Raw genomic sequence first — 21,165 nt, 5'->3', positions numbered from 1 at the left:
AGTAAAGGGCCGGCTGGCTTGACCGTTAAAGGGTGCTGTAACCCCCGAAAGTACACTCCAGTCCAAACCAAAAAAAAATTATTTTCTGTGTTTGTGAATTGTGTGCGCAGTAGCCGCACGTGCATCAACAAAGTAGTGCCAAGCGTGCGCCTGTGTCATAAGTAAAGGGCCGGCTGGCTTGACCGTTAAAGGGTGCTGTAACCCCCAAAGTACACTCCAGTCCAAACCAAAAAAAAAATTATTTTCTGTGTTTGTGAATTGTGTGCGCAGTAGCCGCACGTGCATCAACAAAATAGTGCCAAGCGTGCGCCTGTGTCATAAGTAAAGGGCCGGCTGGCTTGACCGTTAAAGGGTGCTGTAACCCCCGAAAGTACACTCCAGTCCAAACCAAAAAAAAATTATTTTCTGTGTTTGTGAATTGTGTGCGCAGTAGCCGCACGTGCATCAACAAAGTAGTGCCAAGCGTGCGCCTGTGTCATAAGTAAAGGGCCGGCTGGCTTGACCGTTAAAGGGTGCTGTAACCCCCGAAAGTACACTCCAGTCCAAACCAAAAAAAAATTATTTTCTGTGTTTGTGAATTGTGTGCGCAGTAGCCGCATGTGCATCAACAAAGTAGTGCCAAGCGTGCGCCTGTGTCATAAGTAAAGGGCCGGCTGGCTTGACCGTTAAGGGTGCTGTAACCCCCGAAAGTACACTCCAGTCCAAACCAAAAAAAAAATTATTTTCTGTGTTTGTGAATTGTGTGCGCAGTAGCCGCACGTGCATCAACAAAGTAGTGCCAAGCGTGCACCTGTGTCATAAGTAAAGGGCCGGCTGGCTTGACCGTTAAGGGTGCTGTAACCCCCGAAAGTACACTCCAGTCCAAACCAAAAAAAAAATTATTTTCTGTGTTTGTGAATTGTGTGCGCAGTAGCCGCACGTGCATCAACAAAGTAGTGCCAAGCGTGCGCCTGTGTCATAAGTAAAGGGCCGGCTGGCTTGACTGTTAAAGGGTGCTGTAACCCCCGAAAGTACACTCCAGTCCAAACCAAAAAAAAATTATTTTCTGTGTTTGTGAATTGTGTGCGCAGTAGCCGCACGTGCATCAACAAAGTAGTGCCAAGCGTGCGCCTGTGTCATAAGTAAAGGGCCGGCTGGCTTGACCGTTAAAGGGTGCTGTAACCCCCAAAGTACACTCAAGTCCAAACCAAAAAAAAAATTATTTTCTGTGTTTGTGAATTGTGTGCGCAGTAGCCGCACGTGCATCAACAAAGTACTGCCAAGCGTGCGCCTGTGTCATAAGTAAAGGGCCGGCTGGCTTGACCGTTAAAGGGTGCTGTAACCCCCAAAGTACACTCCAGTCCAAACCAAAAAAAAAATTATTTTCTGTGTTTGTGAATTGTGTGCGCAGTAGCCGCACGTGCATCAACAAAGTAGTGCCAAGCGTGCGCCTGTGTCATAAGTAAAGGGCCGGCTGGCTTGACCGTTAAGGGTGCTGTAACCCCTGAAAGTACACTCCAGTCCAAACCAAAAAAAAAATTATTTTCTGTGTTTGTGAATTGTGTGCGCAGTAGCCGCACGTGCATCAACAAAGTAGTGCCAAGCGTGCGCCTGTGTCATAAGTAAAGGGCCGGCTGGCTTGACCGTTAAGGGTGCTGTAACCCCCGAAAGTACACTCCAGTCCAAAACAAAAAAAAATTATTTTCTGTGTTTAGCCGCACGTATATATCAAATCGATATAACATAAATGGAGGACCAAACTTTCTCCGATAAAAATAAAATAGAGAAAGATCAAGAACCACTTCCTCCTAGTGCTGAAGCTGCTGCCACTAGTTATGACATAGACGATAACATGCCATCAACGTCGTCTGCCAAGGCCGATGCCCAATGTCATAGTAGAGGGCACATACAATCCCAAATGGCAAAGTTCAGGAAAATGACCTTGAAAAAGACATTTAAATCAGCTGAAGAGAAACGTAAACTTGCCAATATGCCATTTACGACACGGAGTGGCAAGGAACGGCTAAGGTCGATCCCTAGTATGTTCATGACTAGTGGTTCAGCTTCACATGACGATGGAAGCCCTCCTCCCACTAAAAAAATCAAAAGAGTTAAGCTGGCAAAAGCACAGCGAAGAACTGTGCTTTCTAAGAAGATATCACAAATCCCCAAGGAGAGTCCAAGTGTGGTGGTGGTTGCGATGCCTGACCTTCCCAGCACTGGACGGGAAGAGGTGGCTCTTTCCACCATTTGCACGCCCCCTGCAAGTGCTGAAAGGAGCACCCACAGTCCACTTGCTGATATGCAAATTGAAGATGTCACTGTTGAAGTACAACAGGATGAGGATACTGGTGTAGCTGGCGCTGAGGAGGAAGTTGGCGAGGAGGATTCTGATGGTGATGTGGTATGTTTAAATCAGGCTCCGGGGGAGACAGTTGTTGTCCGTGGGATGAAAAAGCCCATCACGGTCATGCCTGGGCAGAAGACCAAACATTCCACCTCTTTGGTCTGGCAATATTTCTATCCAAATCCGGACAACAACTGTCTTGCCATATGTACCATATGTAAAGGTGAAATAAGTAGGGGTAGGGACGTCAACCACCTAGGAACATCCTCCCTTATACGGCACCTGCAGCGCATTCATAAAAAGTTACTGTCAAGTTCAGAAACTTTGGCTAAGACCGTAAGCAGTCCAGGGACACCTAAATCCTGTTGTCCTGTTGTATCCAAGCGCCTGCAAACCACACCGTCAACTCCCTCCTCGTCAATTTCCTCCTTAGTCAGGATCGGAAGTAGTCCTGCAGGCCATGTCACTGGCATGACTGACTCTCCTATCCGGGATTCCTCTGGAGGATCCTGCATTGCTACGCCTACTGCTGCCGCTGCTGTTGTTGCTGCTGCTGGGAGTCGTTCATCATCCCAGAGAGGAAGTAGGAACACCACTACTTTTACTAAACAATTGACCCTCCAACATTCCTTAGCGAGGAGGATGAAGTACGACAGCAGTCATCCTGAATCAAAATGTATAACTGAGGCCTTGACTACTATGTTGGTGTTAGACGTGCGTCCGGTATCCGCCATTAGTGCAGTGGGATTTAGACAATTGATGGAGGTAGTGTGTCCCCGGTTCCAAATCCCGTCTAGATTCCACTTCACTAGGCAGGCGATACCGAGACTGTACAGAAACGTCAGAAAAAGTGTCCTCAGTGTCCTGAAAAATGCCGTTGTACACAATGTCCACTTAACCACGGACATGTGGACAAGTGGAACAGGGCAGACTAAGGACTATATGACTGTGACAGCCCACTGGGTAGATGTATCACCTTACGCAGCAACAGCAGCAGCGTCACCAGTAGCAGCATCTCAGAAATGCCAGCTCGTTACAAGGCAGGCTACGCTGTGTATCACCGGTTTCAGTAAGAGGCACACCGCCGACAACCTCTTAGAGAAACTGAGGGAAATCATCGCCCAGTGGCTTACCCCACTTAGACTCTCCTGGGGATTTGTGATATCTGACAACGCCACCAATATTGTGCGGGCATTACATCTGGGCAAATTCCAGCACGTCCCATGTTTTGCTCACACAATAAACTTGGTGGTGTAGAATTTTCTGAAAAGCGACAGGGGCGTGCAGGAGACGCTTTGGGTGGCCTGAAAAATTTCTGGCCACTTTCGCCATTCAGCGTCTGCGTGCTGAAGACTGGAGCGCCAGCAAACACTCTTGAACCTGCCCCACCATCACCTGAAGCAAGAGGTTGTGACGCGGTGGAACTCAACCCTCTATATGCTTCAGAGGATGGAGGAGCAGCAAAAGGCCATACAAGCCTATACATCCACCTATGACATAGGCAAAGGAGGGGGTATGCACCTGACTCAAGCGCAGTGGAGAATGATTTCCGTGTTGTGCAAGGTTCTCCAGCCCTTCGAACTTGCCACACGTGAAGTCAGTTCAGACACAGCCAGCTTGAGTCAGGTCATTCCCCTCATCAGGCTTTTGCAGAAGCAGCTGGAGAAAGTGAAGGAGGAGCTAAGACGGAGCGATTCCGCTCGGCATGTGGGACTTGTGGATGAAGCCCTTCATTCGCTTTGCCAGGATTCCAGGGTGGTCAATCTGTTGAAATCAGACCACTACATTTTGGCCACCGTGCTTGATCCTAGGTTTAAAGCCTATGTGGTGTCTCTCTTTCCGGCCGACACAAGCCTGCAGAGGTGCAAAGACCTGCTGGTGAACACACTGTCAGCTGAAGCGGAACGTGACACGTCAACGGCTCCTTCTTCATTTTCTCCCGCAACTGGGGCTGCCAGGAAAAAACTTAGGTATCCTAAGCAACCCGCTGGCGGTGATGCAGGGCAGGCAGGACCAAGTTTGGACATCTGGTCCGGACTGAAGGACCTGGTAACAATTTCTGACATGTCTACTGTCACTGCATATGATACTGTCACCATTGACAGAATGGTGGAGGATTACATCGGTGACAGCATCCAAGTAGGCATGTCAGACAGTCCATACCTGTACTGGCAGGAAAAAGAGGCAATTTGGAGGCCCCTGTACAAGCTGGCTCTATTTTACCTGAGTTGCCCCCCCTCCAGTGTGTACTCCGAAAGAGTGTTTAGTGCAGCCGGGAACCTTGTCAGCGAAAGGCGTAGGAGGTTGCTTCCACAGAATGTGGAGAAGATGATGTTCATCAAAATGAATTATCAGCTCTTCCAGGGAGACCAGCCTCCAGAAGGTACAGAGGGACCTGTGGTGGTGGATTCAAGTGGGGACGAGTTAATACTTTGTGAGGATGAGGATGTACACACTGAAGAGGGTGAGGAATCGGTGGATGAGGAGGATGAGGATGACATCTTGCCTCCGTAGAGCCAGTTTGTGCAGGGACACATTAATTGCCAGCTTGTTTTGTGGGGGCCCAAACGAACCAATCATTTCAGCCACAGTTGTGTGGCAGACCCTGGCGCTGAAATGATTGATTTGTTAAAGTGTGCATGTCCTGTTTATACAACATAAGGGTGGGTGGGAGGGCCCAAGGACAATTCCATCTTGCACTTCTTTTTTTTCTTTGCATTATGTACAGTTTGGGGCCTAGTTTTTCTAACTGCCATCCTGTCTGCCACTGCAGTGTCACTCCTAGATGGGTCACGTGTTTGTGCCGCCCACTCGTGTCGCTTAGCATAGTCATCCAGCTACCTCGGTGCAACCTTTTGGACATAAAAACACTATTGTGAGGTGTGAGGTGTTCAGAATAGACTGGAAATTAGTGGAAATTAAGGTTATTGAGGTTAATAATAGCATAGGAGCAGAGAAACCAACAAATTCTGTGATTTTAGCTGTTTTTATGCTTTTTTAAAAAAAAATACAGATCCAAAACACAAAACCCAGAACCCAAAACACGGAAGGGTGGTTTTGGCAAAACCAATCCAGATCCAAAACACGAAGAAAGATCCAGATCCAAAACCAAAACACAAAACACGAAAAGTGGCCGGTGCACACCCCTAATATATATATATATTTAGCTTTTTTTAACTTTAAAACTTAGTTCTTGCTGAACTTTTTCAAAAGAAACCAGCAGCAGTGGGCGGGAGTTCCTGATGATCGCCCATCGCTACTGCAGTGATTCATGGGAGAGGGTCCTCTGGGTGAGATTGACTGCCCAATCACTGTGGCCAGCAGTGATCAGGATACATAGGGACAAAGCTGTGGGTGCAGGGGGCACGAGGCCCTCTGAAATGGACGGCTGCTGGAAGATTATCTTTGGCAGTTACCCAGTGGGTATTTTTGACTGGTCACATCAGATGTGACCATGTCAGAGAAAGCCCAGTCTGACGTGATCACATTTTGTGGTTAATCTGAACAATGCTACAAATGATTATAGGAATGGTAGGCAATGCCTTTTGGACCTTGTGTTTGATCAAACTGTCTTGATAGAGCATCAGCTTTCTGATTTTTGGCACATGTCCTTTAAGGGTCTTAGGAAATTAAAACATGTAAGAAACATTGCCCAACAACCCCGCCTAGAATTTGTGTGGCTGATTTTAAATATTATAACTTTTGATGATCATTGAATATGATCACAAGATATGAAGCACCTTCTAGTAAATGTCTTCAATCTTTGGAGTACAGAATGATAGCTAAAAACTCCTGATATCTCATGGTGTAGTTTTGTTTACCACTTAAATGGCAAATATTTTTTTCAAAAATGTCAAAGTAATTGTCGATTTTGTTAGTGAATAAATTACAGTAGGTACATAATACATATTTGAAAGCATATGTAATAACATTATAGCAAAAAATTACCCGAGTGGGTGTCTAGTGCCACCCTGTGGGCATGTCAGAAAACCTTTGTAGCATTATTTCCCCCAATCCTTTAGCATTTTTACATTTTTATAGAATCCCCTGTAACAATCCCCTCTAAATTTTTATAGAATCCCCTGTAACAATTGACCCCCCTGAAACATGCCCCCCCCTCTGTAATGTTATGATATTATACCACCACTTTTGTGGCATATTACTGTAGATTTTACTCCCCACAGAGGCCAAAACTCCCTACGTGATGAGGATCGTCCAGCCAATTGAAAATAGATCATCTTTTTTGCCCCCTACAATGCTCCCCCTCCCAAATATGCAAAGCAGAACACAGTGGAGCATGTGACTAGCAACTCACAGGGGACAGTTCAGTCTCCTCTGAGCAGCAAGAAACACTTGGAGAGGCTGATGATCATACATAAGCCCTATCTGAATGTGCCATGTACTGTAGCAATCAGCGATCCAGTGCTGCAAGGGGAAATTTAGTTCCTCTCCAAGCACTTTTGCTGTACTTGAATTCTGCCTCCAGTATGCCAAAGGCAAGGGATTCTGGGGCACACGAAGCACACATGATGTGGGCAGTGAGAGACCACTGACATCACATTGAGCAGGGCGTGCAGGACCGGCGGCACAGGGTGGGGTTGCACCGCTGGCCACGGTACCGACCCGCCTTAGTTAGGCAGTGTAGCACTGACCACAGTGTGTGCGGTCAGCGCTAAGCATTTACAAAGGACCGGCGCTAGGCTTCCCTGTGCTCAGCACCGGTTCTTTGCTGCACAGCCAAGACCTTCCCTCCCACTGAGCGCTTACCCAATAGCGCTAGGAGCAGGGTGGGAGGTGGTCGGTCTCAGGCTGTGCAGTAACACACACATCGCCACCACCACGCTGCAGCAATGTGTGTGTTAACCAGCAGCCAATGAGAGTCAGACAGACTCTCATTGATTGCTGAGCTCCCACTGCTAGAGCCGGCTCCCTTCCGGCTCCTGCAGTGGGTAATGGGAGAGATGTCATGACGTCTCTCCCATAATGCAGAGCGCACCAACCCGGGAGGACTGACGTGCAGCGCCGGGAGCAGTGGCTGGAGCCGGAACTTGGATTCAGGTAAGTGTATTTTTTTTTTACTTGTGTTGTGTGTCTGCACATTGGAGGGGCACCATTACAGGGGGGACCACTACTGGGGGCACCATTACAGGGGTGGACCACTACTGGGGGCACCATTACTGGGGGGGACCCCTACAGGGGCGTACCACTACTGGGGACTACAACTGGGGGGGACTACTTTTGGGGGCACTGCATCGGGAGGGGATAGGGAACTTCTACTGGGGGCACTATATAAGGGGCTTACTACTAGGGCACTATATAAGGGGCTTACTACAAGGGGACTACTACTGGGGGCACTAAATAGGGATGAAAACTACAGGGGGCACTGTATAAGGGGCATGCGATAGGGGAATCACTGTTGGGGGCCTGCATAAGAGGGATCACTACTGGGGGCACTGCATAAGGGGGGAATACTGCTGGGGGCACTATATAAGGGGCTTACTACTAGGGGCACTGCATTGGGGGGACCACTAGGGGCACTAAATAGGGAGGAAAACTATAGGGGGCACTGTATAAGGGGCACTGGATAGGGGGGATCACTGCTGGGGGCCTGCATAAGAGGGATCACTACTGGGGGCACTGCATAAGGGGGGGACTACTGCTGGGGGCACTATATAAAGGAGCACTGCATAAGGGGGCACTTCATAGGGGGGGCACTGCATAAGGGAGACCACTACTGGGGTACTGAATAAGCGGAACTAATGAGGTGCTGCATAAGGGGGACCACTGCTGGGGGCATTGCATACTGGGGGTACTGTATAAGGGGAACTAATTGGGGGCTGCATAAGGGGGACCACTAGTGGGGGTTCTGTATAAGGGGCACTACTATGGGCCTGCATAACAGGGACCACAACTGGGGACATAGCATACTGGGGGTACTGTATAAGGGACACTAATGGGGTTAAGGTGCATATGGAAAGGAATGTTCAGAGTGACGATAAAGGGATGTCTGTCTTGTTGACATGCCCCATTTTTAAGTGGCCATGCCCATTTTTGCTGTGCGCGCACATAGGGGGGGGCTCCATTTTTACATTTGCCCTGGGCTCCAAATACCCTAGTTACGCCACTGGTGGTTAAGCAGGTGTAATTTGCTAAAAAAACAAGCTAAACCCATCTGCTGACTCCAATGCATCAAACTCCCCAAAAAATGGGAATTGTGAATCAGGATGGTTTAACACCAGGGCAGTTTGAAAGGCTTTTTTAAGTTAATTTAAAAGCAGCATGCACTTTGTGGACCAGATAAAGTCTGCTCCTTTTTTAGTGAGGGCAGTTAAGGATTGGACTATCTTAGAAAATCTTTAAAAAAAAGTAATCTATTATAATTACAAAAGCCCCCAAAAAACATTGAATTGCTTTAACATCAGAGGGTTCAAGACAGTTTTGGATTGCCTTTGTTTGTGTATCCATATCAATACCTACAGCTGATCACAGCCATAACTAGCCTTATCGGTGCCCTGGGCAGGAAAGAGCATTGGCGCTCTCACCCCTCTATTTTTCAAATATGGACATATGATGTTCACCCAAAAAGGAGGCGTAGCAGAATGGGAAAAGACCATGTCAAATCTGATTTTTCCGGTAGATGATGACGGGGTACTGAAGCCATTGTACCACTGTTATTCATGGGTCACTGCCAAACACAATGTGAATCCAATGGCTGCAGTGATGATATGCAATAATTATGCAGTATAACTCACCAGCTCTAGATGTAGGAGGGTGCTGGTGAAGCTGCACCTGCAGCTGGAATTGTTCGTAACAGCCATGCACAAGCCTGAAGCTGGCAGTGTAGATCACCGAATGAAGATATAGAAAGAGTGCTACTATATGCAACATATTAGTGGCAGCAAGATCTGTGTATGTATACCCTGTGCTGGCAGCTTAACTCACCGGCAAGGGTTCTCAAGGTGTGCTGGTAACTGGGAATAGGTGGTTGTGTTCAGGGCTTCCATCAGAAATTGTGAGTCAGATAGCTTCATGTGTAAGGTGTCTGACTGCCAAGTGAGGGGTGATAGGTTCCAGTCCTGGGTGTGACAGTGTTTTTAAATGTTTATGTTAAATAAAAGAGGACATGACTGGTGGTATTTGGGGAGGTGGCCAGGTGGAGAGGGAGTTGGCCAGGGAGGAGATAGGGGTGGCCAGGAGATGCTGGGGATAAAAGAAGAGGAAGCTACAAATGAGAATGATTATAAACAGAAAGTGTACAGGTCCGAACAGCACCCCTTGCACTGCAGTGCCCTGTGCCATGGAACATGTTGCACCACCCTAATTATGGCCCTGCAGCTGATACTAAGGGGTCCTTTCATCATTGCTTAAAGTTGGTGATTATTTTTTACCTACTTTTGCAAGAATGAGTATCAAACTGAATCAATATAAAGGTAACTCAGAAATTATCTGGATATCTCCTACTTTCCTTGCAATCCCATATTGTCTTGCCATCCTCATATATTTTAGAATCCAGAAGAAGCACAGTTTAGCAGCTCCTGCTGAGGTTAGGTCTAATGTGTTCAGTCAGTTTCCTGGCAACCAGTCAGGTGTGCAAAGCAGGAGTCATCATGCTGGGCTGTGCTCTTAATCTTGATTGCTGCTGCAGAGTTCAGAGCCTTGCTGGTTTCTGGACCTGTGATACTTGGCTGTTCAGCCTTTTTAGGGATTTCCCTCTCACACTCCTTTGTGGGTTCAAATCAGTCTGATACTATCAGTTCTGCAGGCTTATGTAATAGGTTGCAAGCTGCAGCTGCTGTGGGAACTCCTGCGAGTCTTCCCGTATTTTTAAAGCAGCAATCATTTTAATGGCAAAACTAAGCTGGTTCTGCCTTTAAAATGATTGTCTCTTTAAAAATATGGTAATACTCAAGAGTTCCTACAGCGGCTGCAGCTCACATACTATTGCACAAGCCCCGTGTTTAAGGTGTTTAATTTGATACCTGCTCTGTGCTGTTTAGTGGAGCTCATTTGTCTGTGCTATTTGGAAGTTCTGTCAGCATTTCTCCACAGTGCAATTAATCTTGGTTATTCAGTAGCCCTGCCCAGCATCTCTTTAAAGCAGAGGTTCCCAAACTCCATCAGTGCAGACCATCCTGGCTTGAACACAGGTGACTTAATTAGTACCTCAGTCAATTTGATTTAACCATCTGGACTCAAGCATGAATATCCTTAAAATATTTAATCACATTGTTCAACAACAAGTTGAATAGGAACCATACTAGGACAGAATTTTCTTTGTTCCTTAGCCTAAAAGCTCCTTCCTCCTGGCTGCAAATTGTGACATCATTTTAAGTCACACCCTGTTCTTGAACCAGTTCTATTCATAGACAAGAATTTATGTAAAAGGTGAATTTGGCACTTTGTAGAGTTCCAAAATGTTTGTTTTTCTCAGTTTCATTCATTTGTAATATCGACCAATGCCTAATCTACTTCTATTTTGTTAATACAGGTATAATCACATGATCCTAAACGAAATGAAACAGTAATGAATCACAATGCAATTTGTTTATATTTATAGGTCATGGAATGTATCTCATCCCACAATGTCATAGAACAGTGTTTGTAACAAAGCCCAGGGGAATAGTTAGATTATAAAAAGACATCAGGCACCGACTCCCCGACAGCCTCACCAAGTTAATAGTTCCTCCTACAAATAAGCAAGATTTTAAACAGTTTTCCATCTATTTGCTTTATTCCTTATTTGTCCACAAAATTATGCTTATATATCTGACAGAATTTGGTGTTACGTATACTACACGTAATAGCCCCCATTATTTTGTTACATCATGAATTCATCTATAATTTTGTTCTGCATTAAATATTCACTTATATGCCAAAGAAGCTGATCTGTCTGTTGGATCAAGTGCAGATGTTGTCATTTCTACTAGAGCACAGCAATGAAAAAATGGGTGTGACAAAAATCATGCAGGTAGGGTTTGTATTCAAGCTGAAAAAGTCCCAAGGAAGGAACGAAATACATTGCTGCCCGTTATTTCAAACGACCTGTGTCCACACTGCTGACTATTGCTGACAAGAAAACTGCCGTATTACACCTGCCAGCTAGCGCCTAAGAGATCCACCACGAGCACGGCTTGATATAGCGGCAGACTTGTACTCTAACACCGTAAAGACGTCTCATGAATATGTGATGTCTACCTACTACCAGTGAGTATGATCAGTGAGATGCTGCACTACCAGTAACTGCCCGGCGGGTCTCCTAGCTGTTTATGACCACACACCTGCCAATAAACGGTGCGGCTACAATTCTTACAGGATATGCATTACTACACTGAGATCTGAACTCAGTACAGTGCCGTTAGCGCTGACTATACTGAAGCTGCAGATCATGATCCTTAATCCAGATACTTTGGAACAACATAGTAGCAGGTAAAAGGAATATTGTGCTATGTTGGAACTGCTGCTTGACACATCAGTTACTAAAGCTTATTGCTGGATATACTGTAATTCTAACTGGATAAATTACTTTTGGACACAGGAGTTCCTAAATAAAGAACTTTATTACACAATTATTTTAAAAAAATATATAGATCTTTTTTAGATTAGTCTACTGCAGTAGATTTTTGGGTATTTATTTATGTAATTGTAATTTTGTAATGTTATGCGATTTATTATATGATATGTCTTATTAAATTGAAGGGGATAACTGAATACATGTCTATGTGAATTTATACCAGCGCAGTTTTATTCTAATTTTCCTTAATTCTTTATGGAGCTTGCCTGCCTACTGTAATTCTCCTAAAGAATTCAGCCCTATTTTGACCAGGAATGAGCTGGTAATCACTTCTTGTTGCAGTGAGACAAGCACAGGCTATGAGCATTAGCGCTAGCTCCAATTTGGCTTGCGGCATGCCATTACTTTTAACACTTCTAAGTATACCTGCTGATGATGATCACAAATACAAAATCAAGTCATACTATAAGGGAAATATCAAACAGCATTTAACAATTTAATACAGACATTAAAATAAAAGGAAAAGAAAAATTAAACCTAATGGCTACTTTGCATACCTGCCATTTATAGAATTATATGTGTGAGACTTGAATGAGTCAAAGGCCAGATGAGCATAGGCTGACTACAGTGAAGATGTGCTCATGTATTTCAGACTGAGGTAGATATGGACACAAACAAATATACACCTTCCAGGAGGAATATCTTTTGCTGGTGCTAAGAGAAACAATGATGATGATGACGATAAGTAGCATTAGCTAGCCGTTTCTGATGGCCTGTTTGTGTGTTGATTATTCTTACTTATAGTATTTAAATCGGTAGCATGGCTTATATATTATAAGAAGTTGCACTCTATTCACATTGGGAATGCAGCAGAAAGAAGAAAACAACAGATGTTTCTATAAAATGTAATTGTATATGTATTTTGCATATGTGTTTGTATGGAATGATATTTTAGGTTTCACTTGCGACTTTCACATTTATTAATGATTAGGCACCTAAGTAATTCCCTGTTGTGTATATGACAATTCATTACATTGTTATATTCTGTATAAATAGCTTAATGCAATCTTCACATTTACTACTAACAGCGTCAAGCATAATCTCTGTGTTATCTCATTGCTAACATGTGGCTTAAGTATACACACTTATTTCTCCTCACTTAAACCCAAAGCATGTATTAGTGATGTATAGCTGGACACATCTTGAGATGTGCCCAACTGAACATATGAATATAAATGCATTTTTCATTCCTATATCTTTTCCTCCATACTGTACGTGTGGGATACAAAAGAATCCAACTCTACATGAGCCCCTTAATGTCTTTTATTTTTAATCCTTAAGTGTTAGAATAATTTTTAATGGCAAGTTTGTAGATTATGAGCATTGTTTAATTTATTGTAAAAAAAAGTTCTGTATAATAGATGATTTAGCTGTCACTGTTCCTTTATAAATATCCCTCTACATTCTAAATGAAACTATCAACCATGTGACTGAAACTTATGTTATAACAAGATTCATAATTCTACTCCATCTCTACCCTTCCCACTTGCATGAGAACGAGAAGTACAGGTTTGTGACTGTATCTATCTCACGACTAAGTCAGTTTACAGTTTAACTTTATTTACCTGTATTGGATAAGGTACCAAATTTACTGCAAGACATACCATGAGCAGCTGCAACAACAGCACCAACAAAAACAGCAAGTGTTCGGCCTTTGGTTCCCACCGGGTGCTTGCGATACTGTAGAGGTTTCTTCATTTTGTGACTGTTGCCTCTTTCTCATTTCAGCAATTCCTCTGTGGCTGGAAAACAATAGTAGACAAAATAAGAAAACAATGTACAACTATTACATAATAAACAATCATGTGCCTAATATTAGTAACTATTTGCCAGCCTAGCTAACATAGGGCCTGATTCAGCAAGGATCATAACTGCAAATGCAATAGCGATTACACACACAGTCTCACTGTGAAGATATGCTAATCCTCTGTGATCGCTATGCCATTGCAGCACAACATAAGGACGCCCACCTTATGTTACACATAGCAAGACTGCAAAACCATCAGTAACATTGATTACAATTGTAGCCTCATGCACACTTGCACAAGCTCTGACCTTACTCAGGAATTGCTAACCTCGTCATATGCAGTGAGTACACAAGCTGCGTATGACATTGCAGTGGATTATTTATGCACACCCTTGCAACAGCATTCAAACGCACTGGCACGCCTGCATTTTGCTGACCACCCCCCATCACCACCCCCAAATGGTACTTTCTGTCAATCACTCCACGAAGGTTCTGTGTAGTTGCAGTCCTTGCTGAATCAGGCCCATAATCTGTGGAGAAAAAGGCTATTGTATACATATGAAGTCAAATAAGTCTTCATCTGGTGCAATTTAATAAATCCAAGTCAGTCATGACTATAATTACTGGCTGTAAGGACAGTGCTAATACTGTTGTTTTGTGAAAGGGCCAGACAGGCTAGACTCTTCTTGTATAATGTTTTATTTATCTTTATGCTGCAAAATATAACTAACTGTGAATACTTTTACCTGTTAATAGTAGAGTGTACTACTGCACAGACTTCATGCTTAATATACCTCCAGGGAGGCTTCATTGAGCGGGTCGATGTTAGGCCACTGCACATGCACACGCCAGAGCTGGCTCCGACATGCGCATGCGGGCACTCCGTCGCTCTGGGTCTTGCACCAAAAGAGGGTGGCTGTCGATTTTGATCGACAACTCGCACCATTTTGTAGGCGTGGCGTGGGGGTGGCTTCACAAATGGAGGCATTCCCATACGAACGCCTGCCGTTTGTGGGCGGCCCCACTGACATCACCGGTGATGTCAGTGAGAGAGCTTCCGACTCTATTAGAGCCAGAAGCTCTCTGGGCTTGCGGCCACGAGACCCTACCACAAGGGTCTTGTCACAAGCCCGATGGCTGCAATGGTCTTGACCATCGCAACCATCATCCTGGCCACTCGCAATAGCTGTGGGTGGTCACCCACAGCTATGCGAGTGGCCAGGAGGCCGCTCCAAAAAAAGATTAAAAAAACCGTGATTCAGAACGAGTGCTCTTTCAGAGCATCTGGCTCTGAATCAGGGCCAGTGTTCCTTGTTACTGTGTAAGAGTGACATAGTGGAAGATGCCCATCTCCCACTTAGCTCCATCAGAGAACTGAGATATTACTTGGTATTATAGCTGTTCCAGCACCCGGTGCCACTAACTTCTAGCAGTATACACTCATTGGCTCGTGAGGTGTACCAAAACCCACTCCACTCCATCTTAACCTGTGTATGACAGTGTGTGCTGCTGTACAATGCTTAGCACCAAATAAATCATCCACCTCATTAAGCAACTGGGCTAGTGATAAGGCATTCTGCTTGTGTGTACATAACTCTTACATACCACCACACTTGTACACACATATTTCCAATAGATTATGGACCCAGGCACACAATAGTAAAGTACACAGGCCCCAAGCTACTGAGATGCCCACAGCAGCACAGAGGTGACATCTTAGACACTTGCAAGACACAGACTGCTACAGGACGCAGAGTGAAGACAGAACAGAGGGCCTGATTCAGAGGCATCCGCAAAAAGTGAGCGCTCGCTCTGAATCAGGGTGGGTGCCGTTTTTTTAAGTTGCGGCCTCTTGGCCGCTCGCATAGCTGTGGGTTACCACCCACAGCTATTGCGAACGGCCATGATGATGGTCGCGATGGTCAAGAACATCACGACCATCAGGCTTGCGACGAGACCCTTGTGGTAGGGTCTCGTGGCCGCAAGCCCAGAGAGCTTCTGGCTCTAGTAGAACCGGAAGCTCTCTCACTGACATCACTGGTGATGTCAGTGAGGCAGCCCACAAATGGCAGGCATTCGCATGGCAACGCCTCCGTTTGTGAAGCCACCCCCCCGCCACGCCTACAAAATGGGGCGAGCTGTCGATCAACATCGACAGCCGCCCCTTTTGTAGAGAGTCTCAGAGCGAGCAATTTTTGCTCTCTCTCTGGGGCTCGCGCATGCACAGTGCACACGCCGCGCGTGTACACTGGGCCATCATCGACCCACTTGCGAGTGGGTCTGTATCAGGCCCAGAGTGTTTTCAGAGCAGTATGTCACCATACAAGATAGTCAGTACTCAGAAGCTGCATAAAACATAAAGTGAAAACAACATAGTGTTTCCAGTGCAGTGTGTCTGTACAAAGACTGATTAGTGTACAGAAACTGCATAAATATGGCTGAAATAAGTATGCACACAGGAGCAAGTTGAAAGGTACAGATAATTATTGTATACAACCTGGAAGTTTGCTATGGAAATGCAATTAAAACATGAAAGATTGTGGATAGTAGACCCAGATTAAAATCCAAGCTCAAATGAAATAGAGAGTCATAGTTACCATAGACTTTAGATTAGAGCAGCACATGAGAAAAATTCAGCAAATAACAAGTGGACAGCACTGCAGACAGTATAACAGGGTTACCTACCCTCCCGATTCAGCCGGGAGTCTCTCGATAAATGGGTGCAGCTCCTGGCTCCCCAGAAAGGCAGGCAAGCCTCCCGACTGCCGCCGATCCCCCCGCCCCCTGCAAATACCTGTTAAACCTCTGCAGCGGAGGGGCCAGTGATGTGATTCATGCTGAATTGTGTCATTTTTGTTCCACCCCGTGCTTTACAATACCTGTTTTAACTGCATTGTGTAGCGGGTGGGGGTCAAAATGGCGCAATTGTGTGGCCCCGCCCCCTGTCATGCCCATAAATGATATATGCCCATGTGGCCACATCCCCTTTTCCCAGCCATGCCCCCTGCCCTGCCGATCTGGCTGCTCCCTCCCGGAAGGCAGCCAGATGATCGGCAAGTATGCAGTATAACAAGATGGAGGTCTCATAAGAAGAATACATTTAGATGTGTATTATACAATAACAAGTTAAGTGTATACAGCAGTATGAGTGATTACATTGACAAAATTATATATTTCTCAGCAATTAACATCCATTGGTGTGCAAGCAGATAATAAAGAAACTGCTATAACAATTTTACAGAACATGGCAGCAGAGTTTGACTTCCTAGTTGTGGCGTTGGAGGCAAACACAGCAGAGTTAACCACAGACACAGCAAGAATGAACTTATTGCAGTTTCAAGAGTGTCATGGGAGTCAAGTGCTGAGACTACTGCATCACACACAAAAAGTGAGAAATAAAAAAAATCAGTTTAAGTGTTATGACTATCAAAAGATAGGTCACAAAGCATTTGAGTGCATGTAAAAGAATATGAACCCTATGCAAAAAAAAAGTGCAATGTTGAAGATGAGTCAGCCCTGAGTGTTACAGATAAGTGCAAAAAGGATTGCTACTATATTGATTCAAGTGCAACAAGGCATTTCAGCTGCAATAATATATGGTTCACCAAGCTAGTCACATGTTAGCCTATCACACTCAAAGTGATTGACAGACAAGTGCTTACAGCTTCAAAAGCTCACCTGAAAGTTGAGAAAGTGCTTTATGTACTAGCAATGAGAACAAATCTTATAGCCATCAGTGTCCTAGAACAGAGAGGTCACAGAGTCAACTTCCTAAAGGAAAGTGCATTGTGTGCAACAGAAAAAGGACCATAATAGCTATAGGCACAAGGTGTCAGCAATTGTACATCCTTTATACACAGCACTGTTATGCAAAGGTGACAACTGAGTCACAGTCACTGTAAACTCTAGCATAGAAGATTTGGTCACCTTATAGACAACAGTGTTAGAAAGCTACAGAACAAAATGGTCACAGGAATATTAGTGACTAATATAGCGAAAGAGATATGTGAGAACTTTATAGCAGAAAAACACAGTTGCCGGACATTTCCTAAGTCAACAAACAGAGCTACAGCATCACTTTAGATAGTACATTCAGATGTATGTATCCCAATTGGAAGTAAAGTAAGTTAGTGGAAACAGATACTTTGTAACATTCATAAATGACTTCACAAGAATGATACATGTATGCTTCATTAGAGAGAGAGAAATCTGAAGTAGCAAAGAAAATTGCAGGCTAGAAAAGACTTGTATAAAAAATATGGAATAGAGCATCAGTTAATTATTGCCTATACTCCTGAGTAAAATGGTATGTGTGAACAAAGAAACCATACACAAGTAAAGAGAGCAAGAAGTATGGTGAAGGATGAAAGCCTAGATAAACTGCTTTGGGCAGAAGCCAGGTCCACAGCAGTGTATCTAAAAAAATCATTCTCCCACAGTTGCACTAAAGGACATAAAATCTATACAAGCCTGGTAAAAGAGAAAAATAAGTGTTTGACATCTCAGAACTTTTGGATGTAAATACTATGTACATATAGCGAAAGAAAGACTAATGCTAGATTCAAGATCAGCAAAGTGCCTCCTGCTTGGCTATTGCCATGAAAGTAAAGGTTACAGATTGTAGAATCAAAGTACCAAAAGGCTTGTCAAGTATAGAGATATATTCAAAAATTCAGCACAAGTTACAGAAAAGCTGGAAGTTGATATGCACTTCATGCCAGAAGCTGGAGATATATCTGAACCAGAAGCTACCAGCATGGATGTTTAATCACAGAAAAGGTAATCTGCAAGATCAAACATCGGCAAACCACTTAGAAAGTATGATGAGGAATTTAGAAATATGGCAGTCCGTGAGCCTCTAGATATCCAGAAGATACTATTGGTACAAATGGAAACCCAAAATAGGCAAGGAGACTTTGCAAAACCAAGTAGTCACAAGTGTGAAAGTTCATCATCAGAATGGGGAGGCAGGTGGACAGAGCAGAGCAGAGGGGTGCATACAGGACAGAGTGAAGTGCACAGGGGAGTGGCAGGACAAGCACAAATCAGAGCAAACGACTGGGCCAGAAAGTAGGGGGTGGGGCCGGCTGATGTGACCCAGTGTATATATATATATATATATATACACTGGGTCACATCAGCCGGCCCCACCCCCTGCTTTCTGGCCCAGTCATTTGCTCTTATTTGTATATATATATATATATATATATATATATATACTGTATATATAAGTGGAAAAAAGTACTGCAGCACTCCGGGTATTAACTCCAATTATATTTCAAATATACATAATGGTGAACTAGCATTTCGGGGTCACAAAGCCCCTTTGTCAAGGTGAATGACAAAGGGGCTTTGTGACCCCGAAACGTTGGCTCACCATTATGTATATTTGAAATAAAATTGGAGTTAAAACCCAGTGTGCCGCAGTACTTTTTTCAACGTACCCATCTTTCTCTGAGGGCATGCGGGTACTGTACAGCTTCAGGCTTAGACGAGTGCTGGATCATTTCTGCTCTGTATATATATATTTATATTTACATATATAGTATATAAATATATATATTTCTATGTAAAGTATGCATTCCTTTTTTGTTTTCTGAGGAAAGAACTGGTATTAAAAGTTAGATAATTCATAATAATCTTTGACTCATTTGTTAAGTCGCCGACGAGTGGGACCTCTGCATGCATTATATATATATATATATATATATATATATATATAAGCCTTCGTGGCCCGGCACTCTTATACAGCCATCTCAGAGTGCCTAGGTGCTCCTTCAGAAGTTGTAAGAATGGATGGCACTCCAGTTCAGATATCACTCCAATAAACAACAGGCAGAGCCAGTATATATTAAAAGTGAGTGCCTTCTTTTTAACTATATCTAACTATCTATATATATAAGAACAAAACATGAGCACTCTCCTTGCAAAATACAAAACTGATTAATTTATTTACCACTTTAAAATTAATCAGTTTTGTATTTTGCAAGGTGAGTGCTTATGTTTTGTTCTTATATGGTTGAAGTCGTACCTGGATCAGGTTCTCAGATTATTTCGTGTAGCACCCTGGAATATTGTTTGCATTTGCTGAGTGCTGGCTGTTTGAATCTACTTTCTTTGCTGATTATCCTGAGTACTGGTCCTGCAATCTTCTCTGAGGAGGTGGTGAGTGTGATATATTACTTGTTTAAGGACCCTGCACCATAGATGTTTGCAGGTTTGGAGTGCTGTCTCATATACCATTTTATCTACAGGTTGAGTCTCCCATATCCAGATATGCAGAAATACAGAATCTTCCGAAAATCAAAATTTGTTCTAGCATGACTGGGATAATGCAACCTTTGCTTTTCGATGGTTCAATGTACACAAACTTTGTTTAAGGCAAAAAAATATTAAAAAGAAAGTATAAAAATTACCTTCAAGCTTTGTGTATAAGGTGTATATGAAAGATAAATTAATTTCTTGTTTGTACACAAACTTTGCTTGAGCTACAACATTATCGAAAATATTGTATAGAATTAAACGCAGGCTGTCGGTATAAGCTATTTGGGTCCCATTCCCAAGACATTTAATTATGGTACTGTATGAATATATTTCAAAATATGGAATATTCCAATATCAACTTGTATATATATATATATATATATATATATATATATATATGTTTTTTGTTTCAAAACTGAACTGGTCAGTATGGACCTGGATATATTATGCAGGTTCATTTTTAAAAGAGAGACAAACAGTGCCTCACCAATTTACATTTGGCTGCAAAAACAGATCTATTGCAACTATATTTGTACATGAATAAATATTTTACATGTAAAGGCAAATGGACAGAACGCTGTGTGATATTATAAGGCTTACATTTGTTAGTACAGTTGGCAAGCTCTTTATTTCCCACATATCATGGACCCACATAATAATTATAAGCATATAAAAACTATTGTGTTATCAAAAGAAGTTGAATTGATGTGTTGAGAGTAAAATCAGGCATAACAAAAATCAAACACTGGGAGAACACATATTTGCTTTGTACATTTGAATTTTTGCACCCAAATTGAAACTGTTCATTACATAATTTTTTTCCAGCAGTAAAATGCTAGATCACTTCAGAAGAGATGTATATCACATTGTTGCTTTGTGACTCTGGTGAATAACAATGCATTAATTTAATTAACATGATATATAGCTATTAACAAGAAGGAAATGCAATACAAGCATTTTGGTAACTTTAAATAACAATATATCTAAGTATCTAGCTAGAACATTTACTCATTTCCATATTTTTGCATGCTGTTGAGTAACAATGTCTGTCTTTAGTCTCATTTGTATACAGTACAACCTGTTGCTCAGGACACATTTTGATTGGCACATTCTGATTTGCAGATATGCAAAATATTGTGGGATCAATTAGAAGTGGGAGCATTTGTGTTCCAAACGTACACAGGAATAGCGTATTCACGTGCAATATTCACGTGCAATAGATCAGTTAGATGCATCTCAGATTACAAACAGTAGCGT

The 21,165-nt window shown here is 43.3% G+C and overlaps 1 protein-coding gene across 2 annotated transcripts in view; it reads right to left on the bottom strand.

Annotated features, from left to right (window-relative positions):
- The window catches only part of RGS17 (regulator of G protein signaling 17), a 123,268-nt gene that overhangs the window by 24,383 nt on the left and 77,720 nt on the right, over window positions 1–21,165 (bottom strand). For both annotated transcript variants that reach the window (XM_088474488.1, XM_088474490.1), the window contains exon 3: window positions 13,502–13,639. In XM_088474488.1, the coding sequence (XP_088330614.1) occupies window positions 13,502–13,620 (119 nt within the window). In that variant the 5' untranslated portion in view covers window positions 13,621–13,639. The remainder of the gene's footprint in view (window positions 1–13,501; window positions 13,640–21,165) is intronic.

Source organism: Taudactylus pleione, unplaced genomic scaffold (genome assembly GCF_031769625.1).
Source record: "Taudactylus pleione unplaced genomic scaffold, aTauple2 ptg000154l, whole genome shotgun sequence".
In the NCBI taxonomy this organism is placed as follows: Eukaryota; Metazoa; Chordata; class Amphibia; order Anura; family Myobatrachidae; genus Taudactylus; species Taudactylus pleione.
This window is presented reverse-complemented; position numbering and strand designations above follow the sequence as displayed.